This window comes from Meles meles, chromosome X, assembly GCF_922984935.1.
Source record: "Meles meles chromosome X, mMelMel3.1 paternal haplotype, whole genome shotgun sequence".
Classification (NCBI taxonomy): Eukaryota; Metazoa; Chordata; class Mammalia; order Carnivora; family Mustelidae; genus Meles; species Meles meles.
Window position 1 is genome coordinate 8,148,076 of NC_060087.1, and position 19,971 is coordinate 8,168,046.

The window sequence follows — 19,971 nt, forward strand, 5'->3', positions numbered from 1 at the left end:
CAGTGCCATAGATACCTGAAATTAGACCTTTAGGGAGAAGAAAAGATCAAAACTAGAGAATTCTAGTATTTATTCCCCACACCACCCAAACACACACACCTACACACACACACAATGAACAGCACCCTCCAGAATAAGGTTTCTGAATTCTCCGTAGAAAAACCAGACGGCAGACAGATTTCACAACACATTACACCCAGTCCTTATAAGAGCACAGGAATGAGATCATTTGAGTTCTGAAAAATATCCGCAGTGCACGAAGGGATAAGGCGGCCCTCTGAAATCGCCCACGGCACAAACAGGAAAGCACATCAGCTCTCCCTGCAGCTCCCACCACGGCTCCAAAGTGAAGCCAAGAAGTCCTAACAAGACACACATGGGTGGCCACTAGGGACATCCCATTTCCAGGCACCATTTAACCGGCCAAAGAGGGACAGCCACACCATGGAAACCTCTCAATGGGTCCCCGGCGCTGTAAACGTGATGGAATTAAACAAATGCCCGGGTGTCCAGCCTTGGGCCACGAGAATGCACAGCACCGGACCCTACCTACCTCGGACTTCCACACAACGTAGGGGTGGCTGTGGCTGTTGGGGGGGGACTGGAACTTCCTTTGCTGGAGCCACCTCCTGGGAGAAGTGAAGATGCCATTAGGGCCGCCCCCAGAGGAGCAGAGGATGGCGCTGCGGCCACTGCCAGGCCCAGCCAGGACTGAAGGCAGGTCCCAGGCCATGCTCTTCTTGAGGCCACGACCCAGGGGGACCTCATAGTCAAAGTGAAAACTGCCAGAAGGCGACTTCTCCTGCGGGGTGCTTGGTGTGGAGAAGGATGAGCAGAGGGGTCTAGGGGGTGGGAGTCGGTTGGCCCGGGGGTGTGGGCCCCTAGGGGAGGACGCCGAGCGGGGGCCAAGACCCTCGGCTGGAGGCAGCGGGGAGCAGAGGCGGCCCCCGGTGGCCCCCCGCGAGCTGCCCTCCACGCCCGTCTCGCCCCCGCAGCCGCCGATCAGGGCCGGGTCCAAGCTGCGGGTCTGGCGCAGCTTTCTCTTGGAGAAGCCCTTGGCCGAGGCCGAGCCACCCGAGGCCGGCGAGGAGCAGGAGAAGACACTGTGGAGTAGGCTCTGCGCCGACATCCCGGCGTGACTGTGCCTAAGGGCCACCCTCTTCCCGCTCTCGGGACGCTGGCGATTTGGAGCCGGGAAAGGAAGGGGGCTCAGACTGGGCTGCCAGGCGGGACTGGCCGGAGGCTGGCCGAGGGCGGTGGAGGGCAGTGCCTGGCTCACGCGCCACCAGCGCGCTCCAAGTGCCCCAGCGGGTGCAGAAGCAGAAGATCCATCACCAGCCTTCTAGGGAAAGAGGTCGGATGGCCTCCTGTGGCCAATAGAACTTTCCCCCAGAGCCCAAGTCGTGAAAGGGGTGAGGAAGAGGAGGAAGGTCAGGCGCTCTCTGGGTTCCCAGCTCCAGCCCGCCAGCGCCACTCCCCCTTCCCAGCCGAGGCAGGAGACGCCGCGCTCCGCTCGCTGGCTCTGGGCAGCTCGAAGTCTTCAGCAAGCTCCTCCTCGCGCCCTAAGGACGGTCCGAGGGCTGGGGAGGAGGCCTCCTGGGCGTGCGCTCAGGGCGCGTCGGTCCGTCCGTTGCGCTCCCCGCGCTGCGAGAGTGACTTCCTCCGGCTCTGAAGTTGGGCGCCCGAGCTGCGCCTGGGCTGCACCGTCCTTGTGCCCCGGCCCCTGAAGCTGCGCGTCTGGCCTCCACTTGGCTGCTGTGCCCACTCCTCCGACTGGCTAGGTGCGAGAGTGTCTCCAAGCTCCAGGATCCCTCGGGGTGCAAACCTTGCTACGAAGTGGGGACACGGACCACGCTGCGCCTAGGGCCTCCCAAGGGCTGAGTGGCTACGGTGGGAGAGAATTCCTGGCTGCGCTCAGGGAGCTATGGAAAGAGCCCCAGGGGCGAGTGCCTAAGCCCCACCGGATAAAGGCTCTGGATCTTCGCAGCCCAGCTGTGGGCCCAGAGCTGGAGCGGAGCTGTCCCCGCACGCTCACGCTGGAGGCAGAGGGAAGGGGGTGGGCGGGACGGGTAGGGCGGGAGGGAAGCCAGGTCTGGAGCTGGGGCGGAGCCAAGAGCAGGAGAAAGCAGAACGTGGAGTTTTCCAGGCGCCAAACCCGGGAGCCGCACTGCGAGAGCCCAGCTCGCTGCTGATACCGGGTCTCCAGGGGAGATAGCTAGTGCGGACGGAAGTTCGGACCTTCTCCCTGTCTCCCCTCCCCCAGATAGAGGGGGCGCCAGCTCCACTCACGTTTCTGGAAAGGAAAGGAAGTGTCAGATTGCACCCCACCCACTGGTGTCAGATGGGCAGCCCAGGACGGCTGCTCTAAAGTTGGAGTTAAATCTCCTGTCCTCCTTTTCCAACCCCTACAGCTTTTTTTTTTTTTCTTTTAAGGGCAGATTTCAGTTCAAAAGCAGTGGCTGCAAATGAACGGGCTGGAGATGGGGACCTACTACGGAGGTGGGGGGAGTCCTGGCCCAGTAAGGGTCATGTGTGAATGTACTCGAGGAGGAGGGGTGAGTGAGAGGCAGGCGCCCGAAGCAGCGTCCGCCCAGAGGCTTCGGAGATTGGCGCTCACAAGTGATAGGTCTCCGGGTTCGGCTCTGGGACGCCTCTGGGCGAAGTGCACAGCGGCCACATTCCTGGGAAGCTGAAGAAAGCTGGCGATGTCAATGTTCCTCACTTGGAAACGTGTCTGGAAGCAGCTTTTCCAGCTACTGTCCGACCCCTGGAATCTGAAAGGCTCAAAGCCTCGCCGGCCTCTTAGCGGGCTTTGTGATGTAACATTTAGGTTTTGCAACGCAACTTATAACCTCCTCAATAGGGGAGCAGAATGTTGGAAATGCCTACATACTTTTTTAAACTATGTTCGTGTATCCTCTTATCACTTCAGGGTGAAGAGAATTATTTATGAATGTAAAGGTAATTTTCCTCTGCCGTTTATTGTATTAAAGAAAAAAACTTACAATGAACTTAAAACGCAGGTGTTTGGCACAAATGTTCACCTTGCTGTGGGTATATAAGAATTGTCCAACTTTGATTTTGGAAGATTTCTTTTACTCCATATAAAATTTTCAGGGGAAAATTTTGTCTTTTTCAAAAGTATGTTTGATGTTCCTAGATATCCGACTATCTAGGAAAGAGGTACTTCATGAAATCTAACAGAAGACTCCAACGCCTCCACAGAAGGCTTCATTGGGCCCCCCGGATCTCTGTTACACAGGTTTTTGTAAATGCGGTGGGACAGACTGTATCCAGGGAGTTCCTTCTGGTCATTTTATAACCTATCTGTTGCCTGAAGACACAGTGAGTTACAAATTCCCCAGGACTCTCACGCTGTCAATGGCTTCGCACACTGAGACTGAAGTATTTCCACTGGCTGACGATTGCGTGTATATGGAGAAGCACAGCATTTAAAATTGCTTACTTCCCTGCCTGACTGCATACGCCAAATGATATTTGGGGGATTGTTGGCGTTTGCTCTCTTTCCACCTCAAACAAGTCACATTGGAAGTAAAAGAGGGAAGGTCTTGCCTGCCCTTTCCTTTCTTAACAATACCCTGTAACTTGTCACTAATAATGAAAACACAGACGAGCTCTACCATTCAGATACCATTGCATGGAATTGGTTATGCCTCACTGGATCCTGGCATTTGAAGTAGATGGTTAACAAAGTCACACTTCACAGAACCTCTTATAACTCAAGGTGGCTGAGCAAATGTAATTTATGGTTCATATATATTCTATTCCTCTAAACCCATATGATGACCATGGAATTGAAAATGCAACCCTGCCGTGATTATGTCAGGCTTCTAAGAAGGCGTTCTAGATACAAAGTCATATATTCCTGGTTATAGATGTTGAGAACCAATGAGCGGAAGGCCTCCTCTACTGGTACTTGGGGCTTGGGACAGACACATCCAGTTAATTCATCATCTTGTTTCTTTTTTTTTTTTTCATCATCTTGTTTCCAATGGGTCTTGACCCTCTATTAGCCTGAAGCTTGCCTCACCATGGAAAACAATGAATAAATTGTTTTATATATTCATAAAATTAACTTTGGGCTCCTTTTTCAAACCCCAGTGTAAGCATGTGAGCTTTTAAAACATGGGGGGGAAATGTAGTGGTACTTATGGAAAGAAAGCATTCATAAGAAAATTATTTGGATTTTTAAAATATTTTTTAACTATTTTGATTTCCAATCTGACTGCTGGCTATTAGGTTTATTTTGCAGTCATTGTGGTTTGTGGCATATTTATTCATTCCTAGTTAAGGCATCCGATTTTACTCTTATTTGTTATATAATCCCTTTGCTTATACAGACCCAACTCACATTGGCCTTTCTGACTGACTGCCATCTGGATTGAGGAAGATCTGGGTTTCATTTAACAATTTCAAAAATGGCTGGTCGTGTTACATGCTTCTCAGGATCTTTCTTGCAATTCATCAGCCTGCTTCATAAGCAATATAACCAGTAGTCTAGAAATAAATGGCTTTTAAATATATGTACTTTAAAAATCAGATCTCAGGGGCGCTTGGGTGGCTCAGTGGGTTAAGCCGCTGCCTTCGGCTCAGGTCATGATCTCAGGGTCCTGGGATCGAGCCCCGCATCGGGCTCTCTGCTCAGCAGCGAGCCTGCTTCCCTCTCTCTCTCTCTCTCTCTCTCTCTGCCTGCCTCTCTGTCTACTTGTGATCTCTCTCTGTCAAATAAATAAATAAAAAATCTTTAAAAAAAAAATCAGATCTCAGGACTCTGCTCCTTTACGAGGGCATTTACTATTGAAAAGTAGTATCCACGTTTGTTTATTTCTTTCCCTCAGAACCTAAGTTAATCAAAGCCTTAGGATACCTGCTATTAAAGGGTAGCACAGTCTGTTCACTCTTCATTCCCCATTATAATTATCCTGAAATTCAGTATAAAAAATATATCCCATCTGGTCATGGCACAAGAATATGCTAATCAAAGTTCTAGAGTCCTTGGTCTGACATCAAGGTTTCCTCTTATCAAGGACCCTAGAATACTCATCAGTTTCCTTTGCGTTCCCTTGAGATGTTGTTCTACAAACACATACATCTTACTACCAAAGGATATATTCTGTTAAACCTAAATTTCCCTTTTCTTAACTTTATCCCTTGAAATTTTTCTTATCTCCAGCCAAAATTCCTCTTTCCCCTTGGTGTTTAGACCCTCAAACTCTTTGTAGATTTTTATCATGCCCCTTGGGTCTGACTCTGTGGTTTGGCTACACTATAAAGTTCATATTTTGCTTTAAATCATTTATTTGCTTTAAACCATCATTGTAGATGATCTCCTCTGGATTTCCTCCAGTTGCTTATTTCTTTTCAGTTCTGATGTCTAATGTTCTAGGTTGGGGCATCCTATTTTGCCCTTGTTTGTTATATAATCCCATTGCTTATATTGTCCCAAATCACATTCAACTTCCTGATTGATTGCCATATAATATTTCAGATTTCTATATGATTGGCTCCCAATGCTTAGTCAGCATCACTGATTTTTGCTTCATTCTGCCTGTGTCTCTCAAACTGACTGTGATCCCTCTGATATCATTTCTACATTTTTAGTGGTATCTACGGTAAACAGTTCACAGCACCTCACTTTCTCATAGAGGAAGTCCAGAGTTCTGTCTCTAAGTTCCTGAAACATGAAAAGGGGGGCAGGTTTTTAATCTATGTGATGTAATATATGAGAACTTTACAGGACTTAAGGATGCTAGTTACATTAAAAAACCAGACTGTTCCATACACAAACTGCTTGATTGTAAGCTAGGAATTTTTTGCAGCTGAACTAAGACTGTTTCTTCTGAGTCCTATTCTAGCATCTCCCTGAATGAATATAAAAGTCACTTAAACTACCATTGATGGATGTCAGTGGAGGTAAATATAGAGGCCCAGGATAATTCCATATGGGTAAGATTAGCAAAAACTCACTGTCTTAAACACCAACCCAGCACTGAGGAAGAGTGATCATTTTCCAAACATGAAAATATTGTCGGGGCACCTGCGTGGCTCAGTTGGTTAAACATCTACCTTCGGCTCAGATCCTGATCTCAGGGTCTGGGGACTGAACTCCACTTTGGGCTCCTGCTCTGCGGGAGTCTGCTTCGGCCTTTGCTTCTGCTGCTCCCCCGCTTGTGCGCTCTCTTTCTCTCTCTTTCTCTCAAATAAATTCTTTGAAAAAAAGAAAACATTGTCATAAATATTCCCTAGAAGGTGAATTTAATGATTTTCAAGATAGAAGGACATTTGAGAGCTTAAGTCATAACCTATACTGTGATGTGAGAAAACTAAGACCTAAGTTCCACTCTCTAGCTTAGAGAAAAATATTCTATTACCAAAAGAAATATTGAGGGAGGGAAAATCTTCACACAACCACTAAAGGGAAAAAGCACTGAACATGTCTATACCATTTGTTAACTTGAATTTAGTGTTGAGTACAAGGTCACTTATTCAAACAGCTTGGTCCTGACCTTTTTAATCATAACAATATAATAACTAACAATTGTTGGAACTTACTACATGGCAGGCGCTAGGCTGAAATCATGCAGGCACTATTGAAATCAACAGACAGACAGACAGACAGACACACACACACACACACACACACACACACACACAGAGTTAGAATACTTAACCCCCAATTTTATAGATGAAGAAAACCAAGACCTGGAGCAGTCCCACAGGTCACCCCCCGGTTAAGCGGCAGAGCTAGTGTTCAGACCCATGTCACCTAACCTTAACCTCTAACTCTTGCACGACTAGAACTGCAGATTAAGAGGCCCTTCATTCTGGAGGTGCTTTGAGATCCCTTCTGGATGGATTTCAATGTGTCGTTTTCCCGTCTAGCTGTGTGACCTTGTGCACACCATTTCACGGCTCTCGATCTCACTTTCCCATCTGCAAAATCACATCCACTTCAGAAGGCTGTAGAAATGGGGAGGGGGGGGACCACTGTATGCAGCATGCTTAGCCAAGGGCATTCCAGATAGAACGAGCACTATGACAGGAGTTACAACTATAATCTATGCAAAATCTATACATTCTAAATTACTTTATGAATCCAAATATATTGAATGATCAACCAGCCCTAATGTGAGTTCACCTGGCCTAACACCCAAAAGACCTATCCAAATCTTTCCAATTTGCTAATGAATCATTTAAAATTATTTGAAAAGAATTGTCATTGACTCTGAATAGTTATAGCTGGGATTTTCACCACTCCCCCAAGTTTTAGTGAGGTGCTATCAATACCAACTAAACAATACCGACATAGCCTTTCAAGGTAGGGCACTTGAGGGGCGCCTGCATGGCTCAGTGGGTTAAAGCCTCTACCTTCATCTCAGGTCGTGATTCCAGGGTACTGGGATCAAGCCCCGCATCAGGCTCTCTGCTCAGCGGGGAGCCTTTTTCCCTTCCTCTCTCTCTCTCTATCTGCCTCCCAGCCTACTTACGATCTCTGTCTGTCAAATAAAAAAAATCTTTAAAAAAAATGGTAGGGCACTTGAGTTAAATGAAGGACTATTTGGGATTCTCTGTATTCAGAGAGGAGTGTAGGAAATGTTTTGCCTCCTACTACATTTATATACCAAAAGGCCAGTTTTTGGGCTCAATTTCACATTGCCCAGAACTAGAAACATGAACCCTCTCTCTCTAAAAGAGGCATGCAGATGAGGTTTGAGGTATGATCTCAGGATCCTGGGATGGAGTCCTGTGTCAGGCTCCAAACTCAGTGCAGAGTCTGCTTAAGATTCTCTCCCTCTCCCTCTGCCCCCACCTAAAATAAATAAATAAACCTAAAAAAAAAAGAAGAAGAAGAAGTCAAGTTCCAGTATGGGTTTGAAAGAATCTTCCAACATCAAATCCTAAATATATGACCATCAGCACTTTCAGTTTTGGCTTTGAAACTTGATTTCAAGAGACTTTTAATAATAATACAAGTTGGCTGACAACCAAATTGTTTCAATTTATAAAAATTTTATTTTTTAATTTATTTTGGGGGGGACAGGCAGGGGGAGCGGGGCAGAATCTTAAGCAGACTCTGGGCTGAGCATGGAGCTAATAATGCTGGGCTCCATCTCACGACCCTGAGATCATGACCTGAGCCGAAACCAAGAGTTGGTGGCTTAACCATCTGTGCCACCCAGGCACCTCATCAGTTTATAAACATTTTGAACACACTTCGTGCCAGTAGCATTCCTTCTTTGTTTTGCTTTCTCCTGTCTTTGCACGTAAAGATGCACTTGGAGTCTCAAAGTGAGTTAATTTTACCTAAACCTTCTATATGGCTCAGCGGCACTTACTTTCTTAATTTTTAACATCTTCCCATAGCATGTTTTAGACTACTTTTGAGGATGAATAATTAAGTAATGGGGTAGCTCAGTCAGTTAAATGTCTGTCTTCAGCTCAGGTCCTAATCCAGGGTCAAGGGATCGAGCCCTGCATCCCCCGATCAGGCTCCCAGCTCAGCGGGGAGCCTGCTTTTCCCCTCTCCCTCTGCCCCCCCTTGCTTGTGCTCCCACTCTTTCTCTCTCTCTTTCTCTCAAATAAATAAATAAAATCTTTTTTTAAAATTGGGTAATAATGTAAATGACTTTTAATATCTTGTTACTCTACAATTTCCATAATCTAAGCATTTTTCAATATTTTTAATTTTTCAAAGTAAACAATGTAAATTTTTTTCCTCTGAAATTTTCATTTTCCCCAGAATCCTGACTTCTCATCATTGAATGGAAACAGGAAAACCTATTTGCCCAACATTTTTTCTAGTGACAAGACAGGGTGGGGCATGGGAGGGAAGAAAAGAAAAACAGCTGGTACTGTGCCTAGGGTGTATATTTTTTCTCATCTACTTTACTGAGGAATAATCTAGATACAATAAACTGTACCAATGAGTTTTGACAGCTGTAAATACCTATGAAACCACCAGCACAATCAAGTCCAGAACATTCCCATCACCTCCTGGGTTAGTTCTTATTAATGTTCCATGAACACTGACAACTAGATTTTACACCATGTAATGGCTGAATTGTGCCTTCAGTCAATATACAGAGGGAGGGAGGGAGGACTAAATAGAGAACAGAGCCTTTTGCTTCTTGTAGTGGGTCAGATTATGTCTCCCCAAAAGACGTGTCCAAGTCCTAATCCCTGGTACCAGAGAATGTGACCTTATCTGGAAATGGGGTCCTTGCAGATTAGGTCAGACTGGCTTAGGGTGGGACCTAAAATGACTGGTGTCTTTATAAGAGAAAAGAGCGGGTGATTTGGAGACACACACCCCACATGAAAACTGAAAATGGAGGCACAGATCAGAGTGATACATCTACAAACCAAGAAACACCAAAGACTGCGGGCAACAACCAGAAGCTGGAGAGAGGCATAAAACAGATTCTCTCTTTGAGACTCCAGAAGGAACCAATCCTTCTGACACCTTGATTTCAAACTTCTGGCCTTCTTAACTGTGAGAGAATAAATTTCTGTTGTTTTAAGCCACCCACTTTGTAATAATTGGTTGTATTTCTTAAGCATAGCGTGCCACAGCTTGGTTCTTGTTGTAACAATTTAATAAAACCCAGAACCAAGAAATTCATTGAGCAAAAAGCAATCACAGAGAATTTAAAAATAAGGCAAGAACGAGGCCCTATAGCTCAGGGGTTAGAGCACTGGTCTTGTAAAAATAAGGCAAGAGAAGAGCTACTGAATGGTTCCAAGTACAGTCACATCCTTGCCACAGCAGCAGCTAAGCCGCAGCTGGGTCCCATGCCTGGTTCTAACCCTCCTTCAGGATGGAGTTTAGTTCACTTTTCCCCTTTGGAACCTTCTGTCCTTCCATGCATTTGTTTCAAGAAAGGTGTTGGGGCTTGGTTTTGTAACTGGTCAGCAACACACAGAAGTGTGTCACTAGCTCAAGCCCAAAAGAGACACTCAAACTTGGAGGGCTATGATGCTTTCGATTACCTTCTTTCGTGCCTAATGCACTCTCCATTTAAGCAGCTGAGCACACACCTGGGATCCAAGCAAGTTCAAATGCCAGAAGAGGCCTGAAAAAAAAGGTCTTTAAAAGGACAGATGGGAGCTGATCAAACTCTTCAACAGGCATGGAGAACCAGCGCCCAGTAAGGTTTCGCTAGAGAAAACCTCTAGGGATCCAGCTGAAAAAAAGCAGAGCTGCTCAAGTTCATAGCTGCATGCCCTTCATTTGCCTTCTGTACAATTTATTGGGAATTCCTGGGGTATTTTTCACAGTTCACTGCTTTGTGGCATGACACAGATTAGAGACATACCAAAGAACTCCCACCCCCTTTAAAGATACAGGAATGAAAATAAGACACTCACAGGTTGTAATCAGCAGGTTGTGGATCAGGGAGCTAAATTTAAGGGGTTTCCCCCCTTTTAAAATAGAAATGGCTTCAGAAAGCAGAGCTATGGAGTTGCCAAATGCAGACTGCGGGAAGTCACTGAAGGCTGACACAGCAGTGAGGGAAAGCTGCTGTTTTTCCCAGATCTAACTTTTAGTACAGGGTTGGCCACTAACTAGAGCAGTCAACTACCCTTGTGCAAGATAAATCCGTACTCACCTTCCTGGTCTCAGCTTCAGAGTCACTCTCATGAGGAGCTCTCCCTGCCTATTCCTCCTGCCTCAGCTAAGTTAGGTCCCTGTTACATGCTCTTTGACTCACAGACTTCTCCTTCGTCATAGCACTTGCCAACAGAACGGTAATTACATGGTATTCATTAGTGCAATTGTGTATGTTCAAGCTCTAACAGCCCCAAGATCATGAGTTTCATGAAGCAGGAGCCATGACTGACTGGTCTTCCCTTGTATGCCGAGTGCTGAAACAGCTCAGATCACATAAGAATAAGGGCTCAATCCATAATCATAAATCAGCCCCTGTCCCCTCATCTGGGATCTGGCTCTTTTGGTCCCTGGTGGCTCTTGCCTTCTGTGTCTCAGAAAACTTGGAATTATCCTCAGGGCATCAGAGGGAGATATCTCTGTTGATCTGACTTTTTGTGAAAGGACTGAAATAAGCAATAATGATGAAGGCATCTGTTTATCAAAACTGTTGCTATTTTGTTAAATGCATGGCCTCTAAATTGGACATCTCCAACTTTGAATCCTAGGGGTGAGAGACAGAGAGAGAGAAAGAGACAGACAGAGACGGACAAACCAACTAACCAACCTTGGGTAAAGTTATTTAATTCCTCAGAGATTCAATGTTTCCTCTGATACAGGAAGTTTATAACTCTAAGATGTAAACCATTTAGTACATTTTCCAACACAGAACACACACATAATAACAGTTACCTATTATTAATAAAATCTACTAGCATGAATTACAAAGTATACAGTATGGCTTATCGAGGCTTGTCTATCTCTACGTACCATCATGAAATCAAATACCAAATAACAGTAATAGTAAAAATAGCCGATCCTTCATACACATTAAGTGCTTCACCAAGTACTGTACATGGCTTATTTAATGCTCACAACTTGATGAGATATTTATTGTCTTCACTGCCCAGTGAGGAAACTGAGTCTCTAAGAGGTTACAGACTTGCCTAAGTGAGCTAATAGATGGTAAAGCCAGGATTTTCCCAACATAGCTGATCAATGACAGAGCCAGTAAGTTCATCTCAGACACACAATGCTAACTGGGTTTATAAAATATGTTTTCTATGGAAGATGTGTGACAAATTTAAAAAGGTCATGTTAATCTCCCCATTCACATGATCTAGACCACATGCACAGGACTGGAGGCATCTGCGTCTGGAGGTCAGATGTGGAAGAAGGGTGGAAGGCAGGCTTAACATTTCCCAAGCACCTATTCTGAGCCAAAAACTCTGCATAGATGATTCCTACACAATTTTGCTAAAATGTGAACGTTCTCATTCCCATCTCCACCATGGTGAAATCACCATAAACCAGTGATCTACACCCACATTTGTCTAACATCCAAACATACTTACTTCCCACTACACTTCATGAATGTTGAATCTGGCTTTAAAAGATCACGGTCATCATAAAACCTGAACGGGAATGTCATATCCCTAACTTGAACTTGCCCTTTGTCCTTTTTAAATGCAGATGGAAATTAGACAGCCATAGCTCTGTGTTTCTTATGCATATGTTCACTTATTAAAGGAGTTCTAGCCTTCTTTCCTCCAGGGTAAGTCTTCAAGTTTTTGTTTTCTGGTATCACTGCTTTGTTTTAAACATTTTCTTCTGGACATTTTTTCCCTTACTGCATATCCCTCTTAAGTTGTGAAGCCCCAAACTGGACACAGTGCTCTTATAAGGGACATATTCAAGCTGTGTTTACTTTGATTTATGTATGCCAAATAAGAAGTTGAGTAGAAGGCTTTTATTCACATTTTATGACCTGCCTGATATGTGTAGGATGATAGTAAGTTCATCAAATTTTTGTTATCTATAAAGTAAAAGGAAACCAATCCTACCAAATTGGGTTATAAGGTTATGAGAAATAAGTTGCTAAATTCCCTTTTATTATTCAGAACAGTTCCTTCTTCCCAAATGAGTTCTCATCAATGGAAAGTCAGTATCTTGAGCCAGATGATCCTTGGGGCATTTCCAAATTGCATGCTGTAGCAAAAAGTGTCTTTCTAAATGGAGATTGATCTGATAAAGCAGAGGGCCAAGAAAGTATCTATTTGGCTCAAGCATGTGACACAACGTGGATCATTAAGATAATGGAAAAAGTGTGTTTAAACTACTGGAGAGCCTGACTAGAAGAAATGTGATCACATAGACCTTTTATTCAAAAGTCCCGAACTTAAAAAAAAAAAAAATACCCACACACACAACCTTTATTGATAGTAAGCCCTTACATCTCAGCACCTGCTAAGGCAGTCTTCTATGCATTCAGCATGTCCTCAAGTCTGCAACCCTCTCTCCCTAGTTGTCAGCGCCTCCACCAGCAACGAGACTCATACAAGTAGAAGAAACACAACATCTAATCTGCTTGAGAAACGGAGAAAGCTGTGGCACAGAAATGGCAAGTAACATGCCCATTATATGAGAGACTATATTCCATTCATTTTTTTTAGCCCTAGAATATTCCACAATGGCTAATACAAGATAGGCACTTACTAAATGAAAAAAAAAATGAATGAATGAGAGATTACTGAGCTAGAATTATTTTTGCCGTCTTACATGTTGAGGTCACCCACTATAATGTTATCGAGGTATAAGTCACATACCATTAAATTCACCCATTTTCAGCTCAGTTCACTTTAACTCAATTTAGCTAAATGGTGCTAAATTATATATACTGACTTAAAGTCTGCATCAAGATTTGTCAGGAGATGAGGTGAGCACACACAGTTAAAACTAGTTTTGGGGATCTATCTCTTAATTTATTTTTTAATGCATCCCTTGAGACCACCAGTTGAGAAATGAAAACTAAAAACTACAAGTCACTGATAAAAGAAATTGAAGAACACAAATAAACAGAAAGATATTCCAAGTTCATTGACTGGAAGAATCAACATTGTTAAAAGGTCTACCCAAAGTAATCTACACATTCAATGCAATCCCTATGAAAATCCCAATGGCATTCTTAACAGAACAAGAACAAATAATTCTAAAATGTGTATTGAACCACAGAAGGTTCCAAGTAGCCAAAGAGATCTTGAGAAAGAATAACAAAGCAGGTGGTATCACACTCCCTGATGTCAAACTAGACTACAAAGCAATCGTAATCAAAACAGTATGATATCAGCATAAAAACAGACATATAGATCAATGGAACAGAACAGAAAGCCTCCAAATAAGCCCACACATTTATGGTCATTAATTTACTACAAAAGAAACAAGACTATACAACAGGGAAAGGACAGTCTCCTCAATAAATGGTGGTGGGAACACTGGCCAGCCAGATGAAGAGAATGAAACTAGACCACTGTCTTAAACCAGACACAAACATTAACTCCAAATGGATAAAGACTTGAATCTTCAAGACCTGAAACCGGAAAATTCCTAAGAGAAAACATAGGCAGTAAACTCCTTGACATCAGTCTTAATGATGTTTTTTTCTGGATCTCACTCCAAAGGCAAAGGAAACAAAAGCAAAAATGAACAAATGGGACTACATGAAACCAAAAAGCTTCTGCACAGCAAAGGAAATTGTCAAGAAAGCAAAAAGGCAACCTACTGAAATGAGGAAGATTTTTGCAAATCATACAGCCAATAAGGGGTTAATACTCAAATATATAAAGAACTTATACAACTTAACAACAACAAAAACAAACAATCCCATTAAAAATGGGCAGAGGATCTGAACAGATATTTTTCCAAGGAAGACATATAGATGGCCAACAAGCACATGAAAAGATGTTCAACATCACTAATTATCAGAGAAATGCAAATCAAAAACCACAATGAGACATCCCCTTACACCTGTTAGAATGGCTATTATCAAAAAGACAAGAAATAACGAGTGTTGGTGAGGATGCGGAGAAAAGGGATCCTCTCGCGGCGTGTATGACGATGCAAACTAGTGCACCCACTGTGCAAGACCATACACAGGTTCTGCAAAAAACTGAAAACCGAACTGCCGTGTGAGCCAGCCATTCTACAGCTGGGTATTAGTCTGAAGAATACAAAAATATGAATTCAAAAAGATGTATGCAGCCCTATGTTTCCTACAGCATTCTTTACAACAGCCAAGATAGGGAAAGCACCTAGGTGTCCAATGATGGATAAATGGATGAAGATGTAACACACACACACACACACACACACACACGACTACTACTCAACCATGGGCAAAAAAGGGAAAGCTTACTGTTTCTGACAACATGGATGGGTCTTAGGAGCATTATGCTAAGTGAAATAAGTCAGATGAAGAAAGACAAACACTGTAAGATTTTACTTATATGCAGAATCTAAAAAACAAAACCAAAAACAAATTCATAAACACAGAGAACAGACTGGTGGTTGCCAGAGGGGAGGGGGGGTAGAGCAATGGCCAAATGGGTGAAGGGGCTGAACTGCGCGGTGGGGATGCCATCGAGACTTCTAGTGGTGTTCACCCTGTAGTGTGGGCAAACATCGAATTATAATGCTGTACACCTGAAACTTATAAAATGTTACATATCAATTTTACCTCAGTAAAACAAAAAGAGTGTATTTTCCAAAGTATATATTGTATATATTGGCTAAACTAAGAGATTATTTTGCGCATTTTTAACTTAGTGGAGAAATCCTGACGATGATGAGGAGATTGCCTATTTTCAGTCAGAATCTTGCTTGAAAAAAAGAGCTTCCAAAAGAGAGTCATAAGATTTTCAGATGATTGACCAGATCCAGAGAGTAAGACTGCTAAGGAGAAGCCAGATGGATTTATTATTAGCGATTTTCAGCAAGATAAAGTATTTGTTTTCACAGATTGCTTTAGTGTCCTGGTTTGACATTTACTATTGTTTTAAAAGGCAAATTAAAAACACTGGAAATGAGAGGGCCAGATAAAATAAAACCCCAAAGTACCCTGGAGGGACAGAGTAATTGATAAAGGTGACCTAGAGCCCCCTTCTTCGGCCCTAGACAGCCCAAGGCCCCAAGGACTATTTGCTTGGTGCCTCTCCTTATTTGAAAAGATTTAATCCTGGCCAACCAGCTTCTTTCTCTTCTAGGAGCTCAAATGATTAGTCTGAGGCAGAACATCACCAGCTTTTTAAAGGAAGACAATGAACTCAATGAGACTTTATCTGGTAAGATCGAAAGCCAAATGAAGGTAATATTTTTTTCGGTCAGCTCTTATGTTCTCTCGCTAAAGGAAATGAAAGTTCTCCCAGTATGCAGCCCCTTTTCTGTGACAACCGCAGGACACCTTGGAAATACTAATTTTCACACACCACCTTTCTAAAGAAAGAAATTTTGCCACAGATCTTTTGACTAACCTGACTCAAATTAGATCGTTTTCAGTCAGTGGGCTTGAACCTCCAATTTCAAGTCAAGTATCCCTTGAGATGTTTCACCCCACAATGGGTGATTTCGGCTTTATCTCTCGAGTCAGTCAGCAAACATTTAGCGAGCAACCGCTTACACCCTGGAAATTCTCCTCTGTGCCGGATACAGCAGTAAACAAGAAAGAAGGTGTCTTGCCTTCAAAGAGCTCGCGGAATTGTAAAGGGAGGTACATGACAAATACTTAAATAAGCTAATATATCATTTTAAGAAATAACAAATATGTAAATATGTTAATATATCATTTTAAGAAATAATATGTGCTATGTAGAGCGGAGAACAGGGGACTAGTGGGTTGCTTTGGCTATTTCTACTTGTCTGTAGAGAACACTCATACCAAGACAATAATCCAAAAGGCAAAGGGTGGTAACACAAACACCCTGAGCAACCAAGGCAAATTTGAAGGGTGATGACCCTGAAATGTTCCCAAAGGTCTGCTTCCTTGTCCTTGCGAGAAAAGCAAAGTCTGGCTTCTCTTAAGAGACCTGTGAGGGGCTTTAAACAATCACTTGCCTTGGGGCTTTTATCTTTAGGAGGCTGGGTGTTCTAATCCAACCCACAGATCTATCATCTCTCTGAAAAGACAGTACTTCTATGATTTAAAAAAAAAAAAAAAGAAGTCGTCTTTGTAAAAATACTTCACTTCCACGCAAAATATGGTTTCCAGAACTAAATATAGTTTCGGCACTCATGCCATTGGCTGACTTCCCTGCATTACATTTGCCTTTAAGGGCAAGTTCACTTTCTACTTCTCATGCTTTCAGACGCGGCTGTCAGTCGGGTTCACAGCTCTGCAGCGCAGTGTTTCAATGACCTCCCATGTTTCCATTAATTCTTAAAAAACCTTGTACAAACATTTCTGTTCATGTTAGGTTTTGCAAACCTTTGCCCTTGTGCTCTTTTTTTTCTTTCACAAAATCCTGAGTTGGGTGCTTTGACTACTTTGACCTCAAAATATATCATCTTTTAAATAAATATAAGACGTGACAAGAGCCAGAAACTGGGGCTGAAATGGAAGTCAGGATCCTCTCCAGTTTTCTGAGGCCAGGTCAACAGAGCTACAATTCTCCCAACAGCTCTGGGGGAAAATAAAACAGTCTATTTTGGGGGAAGGAAGATAAACATTCAAGGGGAGTATCTATTTTGGGGGGAATCCACGACAGAGACCTCGCTGAGTGTTACCTGAATTCCTTATCTGCCCAACTCTTCTGAGGTATTTTCTGGACTCTGTTTCATCTTGGGCTTTGAAGATCAGCCCCAATGTTATGATTTCTTGGTCACAATATCCACATCATAACATCAGCTCAAGTGATCAGCAGTAAATGGGCTAATTTAAAAGGACTCCACGATTTACGGAACTGCTCCTGACTCCCGACGGACCACGGTACTTTGGTCAATTTTCTGAGTATTTGCAGCCACTTCGCTTGCTCGTCTGCCGGCGAGGAAGGTAACAGGAGTCCGCGGACGTGCATTCGGCTGACCGCCGCGACTGAGCGCTGTGTGAGAAGCAACGCCAACGCTGTAGTAACGGAGTCGGTTTTTAACGGAAAATAAACATGTGTCTTACAAAGCAAAGCTTCAACATGTAACTTTCATTACTTGTTAGGCTTTGAAGGGAAATTTGTAGAACACAATTTCTAAGCCATTTGCTTCATTATTTCCACAGAAACCGCAAGGGGAATTAAACAGGAGAGCTGAGCGGTTACAGGAATAACTCACATGGAAAAATAGCAGCTTTTTAATGAATTTCCTGAGTACTGCAGCCCTGTAGAGATGGCGGAAGAATGCTTTTTAAAAGTGGGGCTGAAATGAGCAAGATTGAGTAGGATACTGGCTCTTGGGTGCCTTTCAGTGAAGTCGTAGTAGGGCCAGGGTTTTTAGCCCTATTATCTATGAGAGTCGGAGAAAAACTCAGAGTTCCCAGAACGATCCCTGTTTAGAATAAACGCTGGGCGCTGGGACAAGGGCCGCCAGGAATAGAAACCCGGGAAGAGAGGGAAAATAAATAGGGTGGCGGGTCAGAAATCGCAGGCTGACAGGTTGCAAAGGGGTCTGCAAAGGGGTCTCAGGAGGGGCACGGAGGGAAGCAATGGGAGATGACAAAGAAGAGAGCTCTCTCCATTCCCCGTGCAAGCATCACCGGCTGCCTCCCGCAGTGGCCACCAGCCAGCGAATCCGACAGTAGCAAAAGCAAATCCGAGAGACAGCAGAGTAAAGGCTGAAGAGCTCGGATGCTGGAATCAGAGCCAGGTGGGATGTCAGGCTCCGCCCCTTACCAGCTCTGTGCCTCCATCTCCTCCACCGGAAAAACGGGACAATAGCCGTGTTTGCTCCTGGGCTACTAGGAGAATTCAGCGAGTTACTACTTGCAAAATGCTTAGACCTCTGCCTGACACATAGAAAACACTCAATGAGTTTTTGAACTAGTAAGTACACTTACATCTAGAATGCTTTATTCTATGTTTTGGTAGGTTGAGCAGCTGATAGAAGATGGGCAGTACTTCTGATTGCTCGTAACTCATAATTCAATTCATTTCTTTCCAAGAGTTTCTGTTTATAAAGAGCACCTTGTTATAATACTTCCATTTATTTTTACGATTTTTACTGTTCTGGAAAAATTCTCTAACAGACATTTCCACAAACAAAAAATCTTTTTTTCTGGAATGAAGCTGGTCTTCAGAAAGTTGGTTAAGTCCATTACGGTCACCTAATACACTGCATGGCACGTACACACGATGCACTGCAGGTACTGAGGATTTTTTCTTCTCTGTGAACTGCCTTGGCTTTCTTTCACACTGAGACTTTCAAAGAATCCATTTGTGATTTTATGGAAACTTTGCTAATGAATGGTGCTGCTTTTGAAGTTGAATCCACTCATTCTGTGGAAAATGTAAGTAACACTTGGCACGGAGAAGAGCAGGAAAATTCTGAGAAGTAAACCAAAATATTTATATATTGGTCCACAAAAGATGTGCACCAGTGATCTTAGAATATATAGGAAAATGAGTTTTGCCCTCAATTCTAAGACCTACATCCATTTGTAAGAACAACATAAAAGATGCCATAAGCTTTCCCTTTGTGACTGGGTCACCACAAGAATGTGAGTTGGGTGAACTGAGTGTGTTCTCAGCGCTACCTTTAGCTTCTAGTCTGGTGGTCCTTGCTGGAGCCAGACTTCTCTTGTTAACTCAAAACCGTTTTGGCAAAATGTAAAAAAGCTGTCTTACTATTCTTTATATGTCAGAAAAGATAGTTTCAAGTTAATACTACTCTGAATTTATTCTGTTTCTTATACCACTTTGCTCTTATCTAGTTGCCTGGCAATCTTGCACTTTCAATTTGAATACTCTGTAAGTGATTTACATTTGATGAGTTTTATTTCTTCCAACATATTTCAATGCCAATTTTCTCCCAAAGAAAGTGGTTTGAATGCAAGTATACTAAATTTCAGCCAAGGAACTGAACAAAATAATTGTTTCACTGTAGTCATTTCTTATAGATTTAATTCTAGGCTACTGGGCAATTTAAAGGAAAAAGTAAGAACAGATTTCTTTTCTACATAATAATCTATAATGTGTCCCAATTATTTTTATGAATATACATGTATACACATACACACACAGGCACATACACGCATACATATAGACATACATATCTATGCACGTGTGTACACACAGATGTCACAGATGTGCCTACCTAGCTTTCTTTCAGATATAATGTTTCCATAATGGCTGGCAAGGTGATGTAATTCTCTCCAGTGAATTACACTGGGAAATTTGAACACAGGCATTTTAAAAATTCCTCCTCAGCTATCGACAAGATAAATAGGTATGCCCAGGTGGCTCAGTCATTAAGCGTCTGCCTTCAGCTCGGGTCATGATCCCAGGATCCTGGGATGGAGTCCTGCATCGGGCTCCCTGCTCAACAGG

At 43.3% G+C, this 19,971-nt stretch overlaps 1 protein-coding gene across 3 annotated transcripts in view; it reads right to left on the reverse strand.

Annotated features, from left to right (window-relative positions):
* The window catches only part of ARHGAP6 (Rho GTPase activating protein 6), a 502,257-nt gene extending 485,133 nt beyond the window's left edge, over positions 1–17,124 (reverse strand). For 2 of the 3 annotated variants that reach the window (XM_045995548.1, XM_045995546.1), the window contains exon 1: positions 554–2,016. In XM_045995548.1, coding sequence (XP_045851504.1) covers positions 554–1,129 — 576 coding nt within the window. In that variant the 5' untranslated portion in view covers positions 1,130–2,016. Of the gene's footprint in view, positions 1–553; positions 2,017–17,116 lie in introns of those variants that run through there. The other variant, XM_045995547.1, reaches the window with a different exon arrangement.
* Between the last annotated feature and the right edge of the window lie 2,847 nt (positions 17,125–19,971).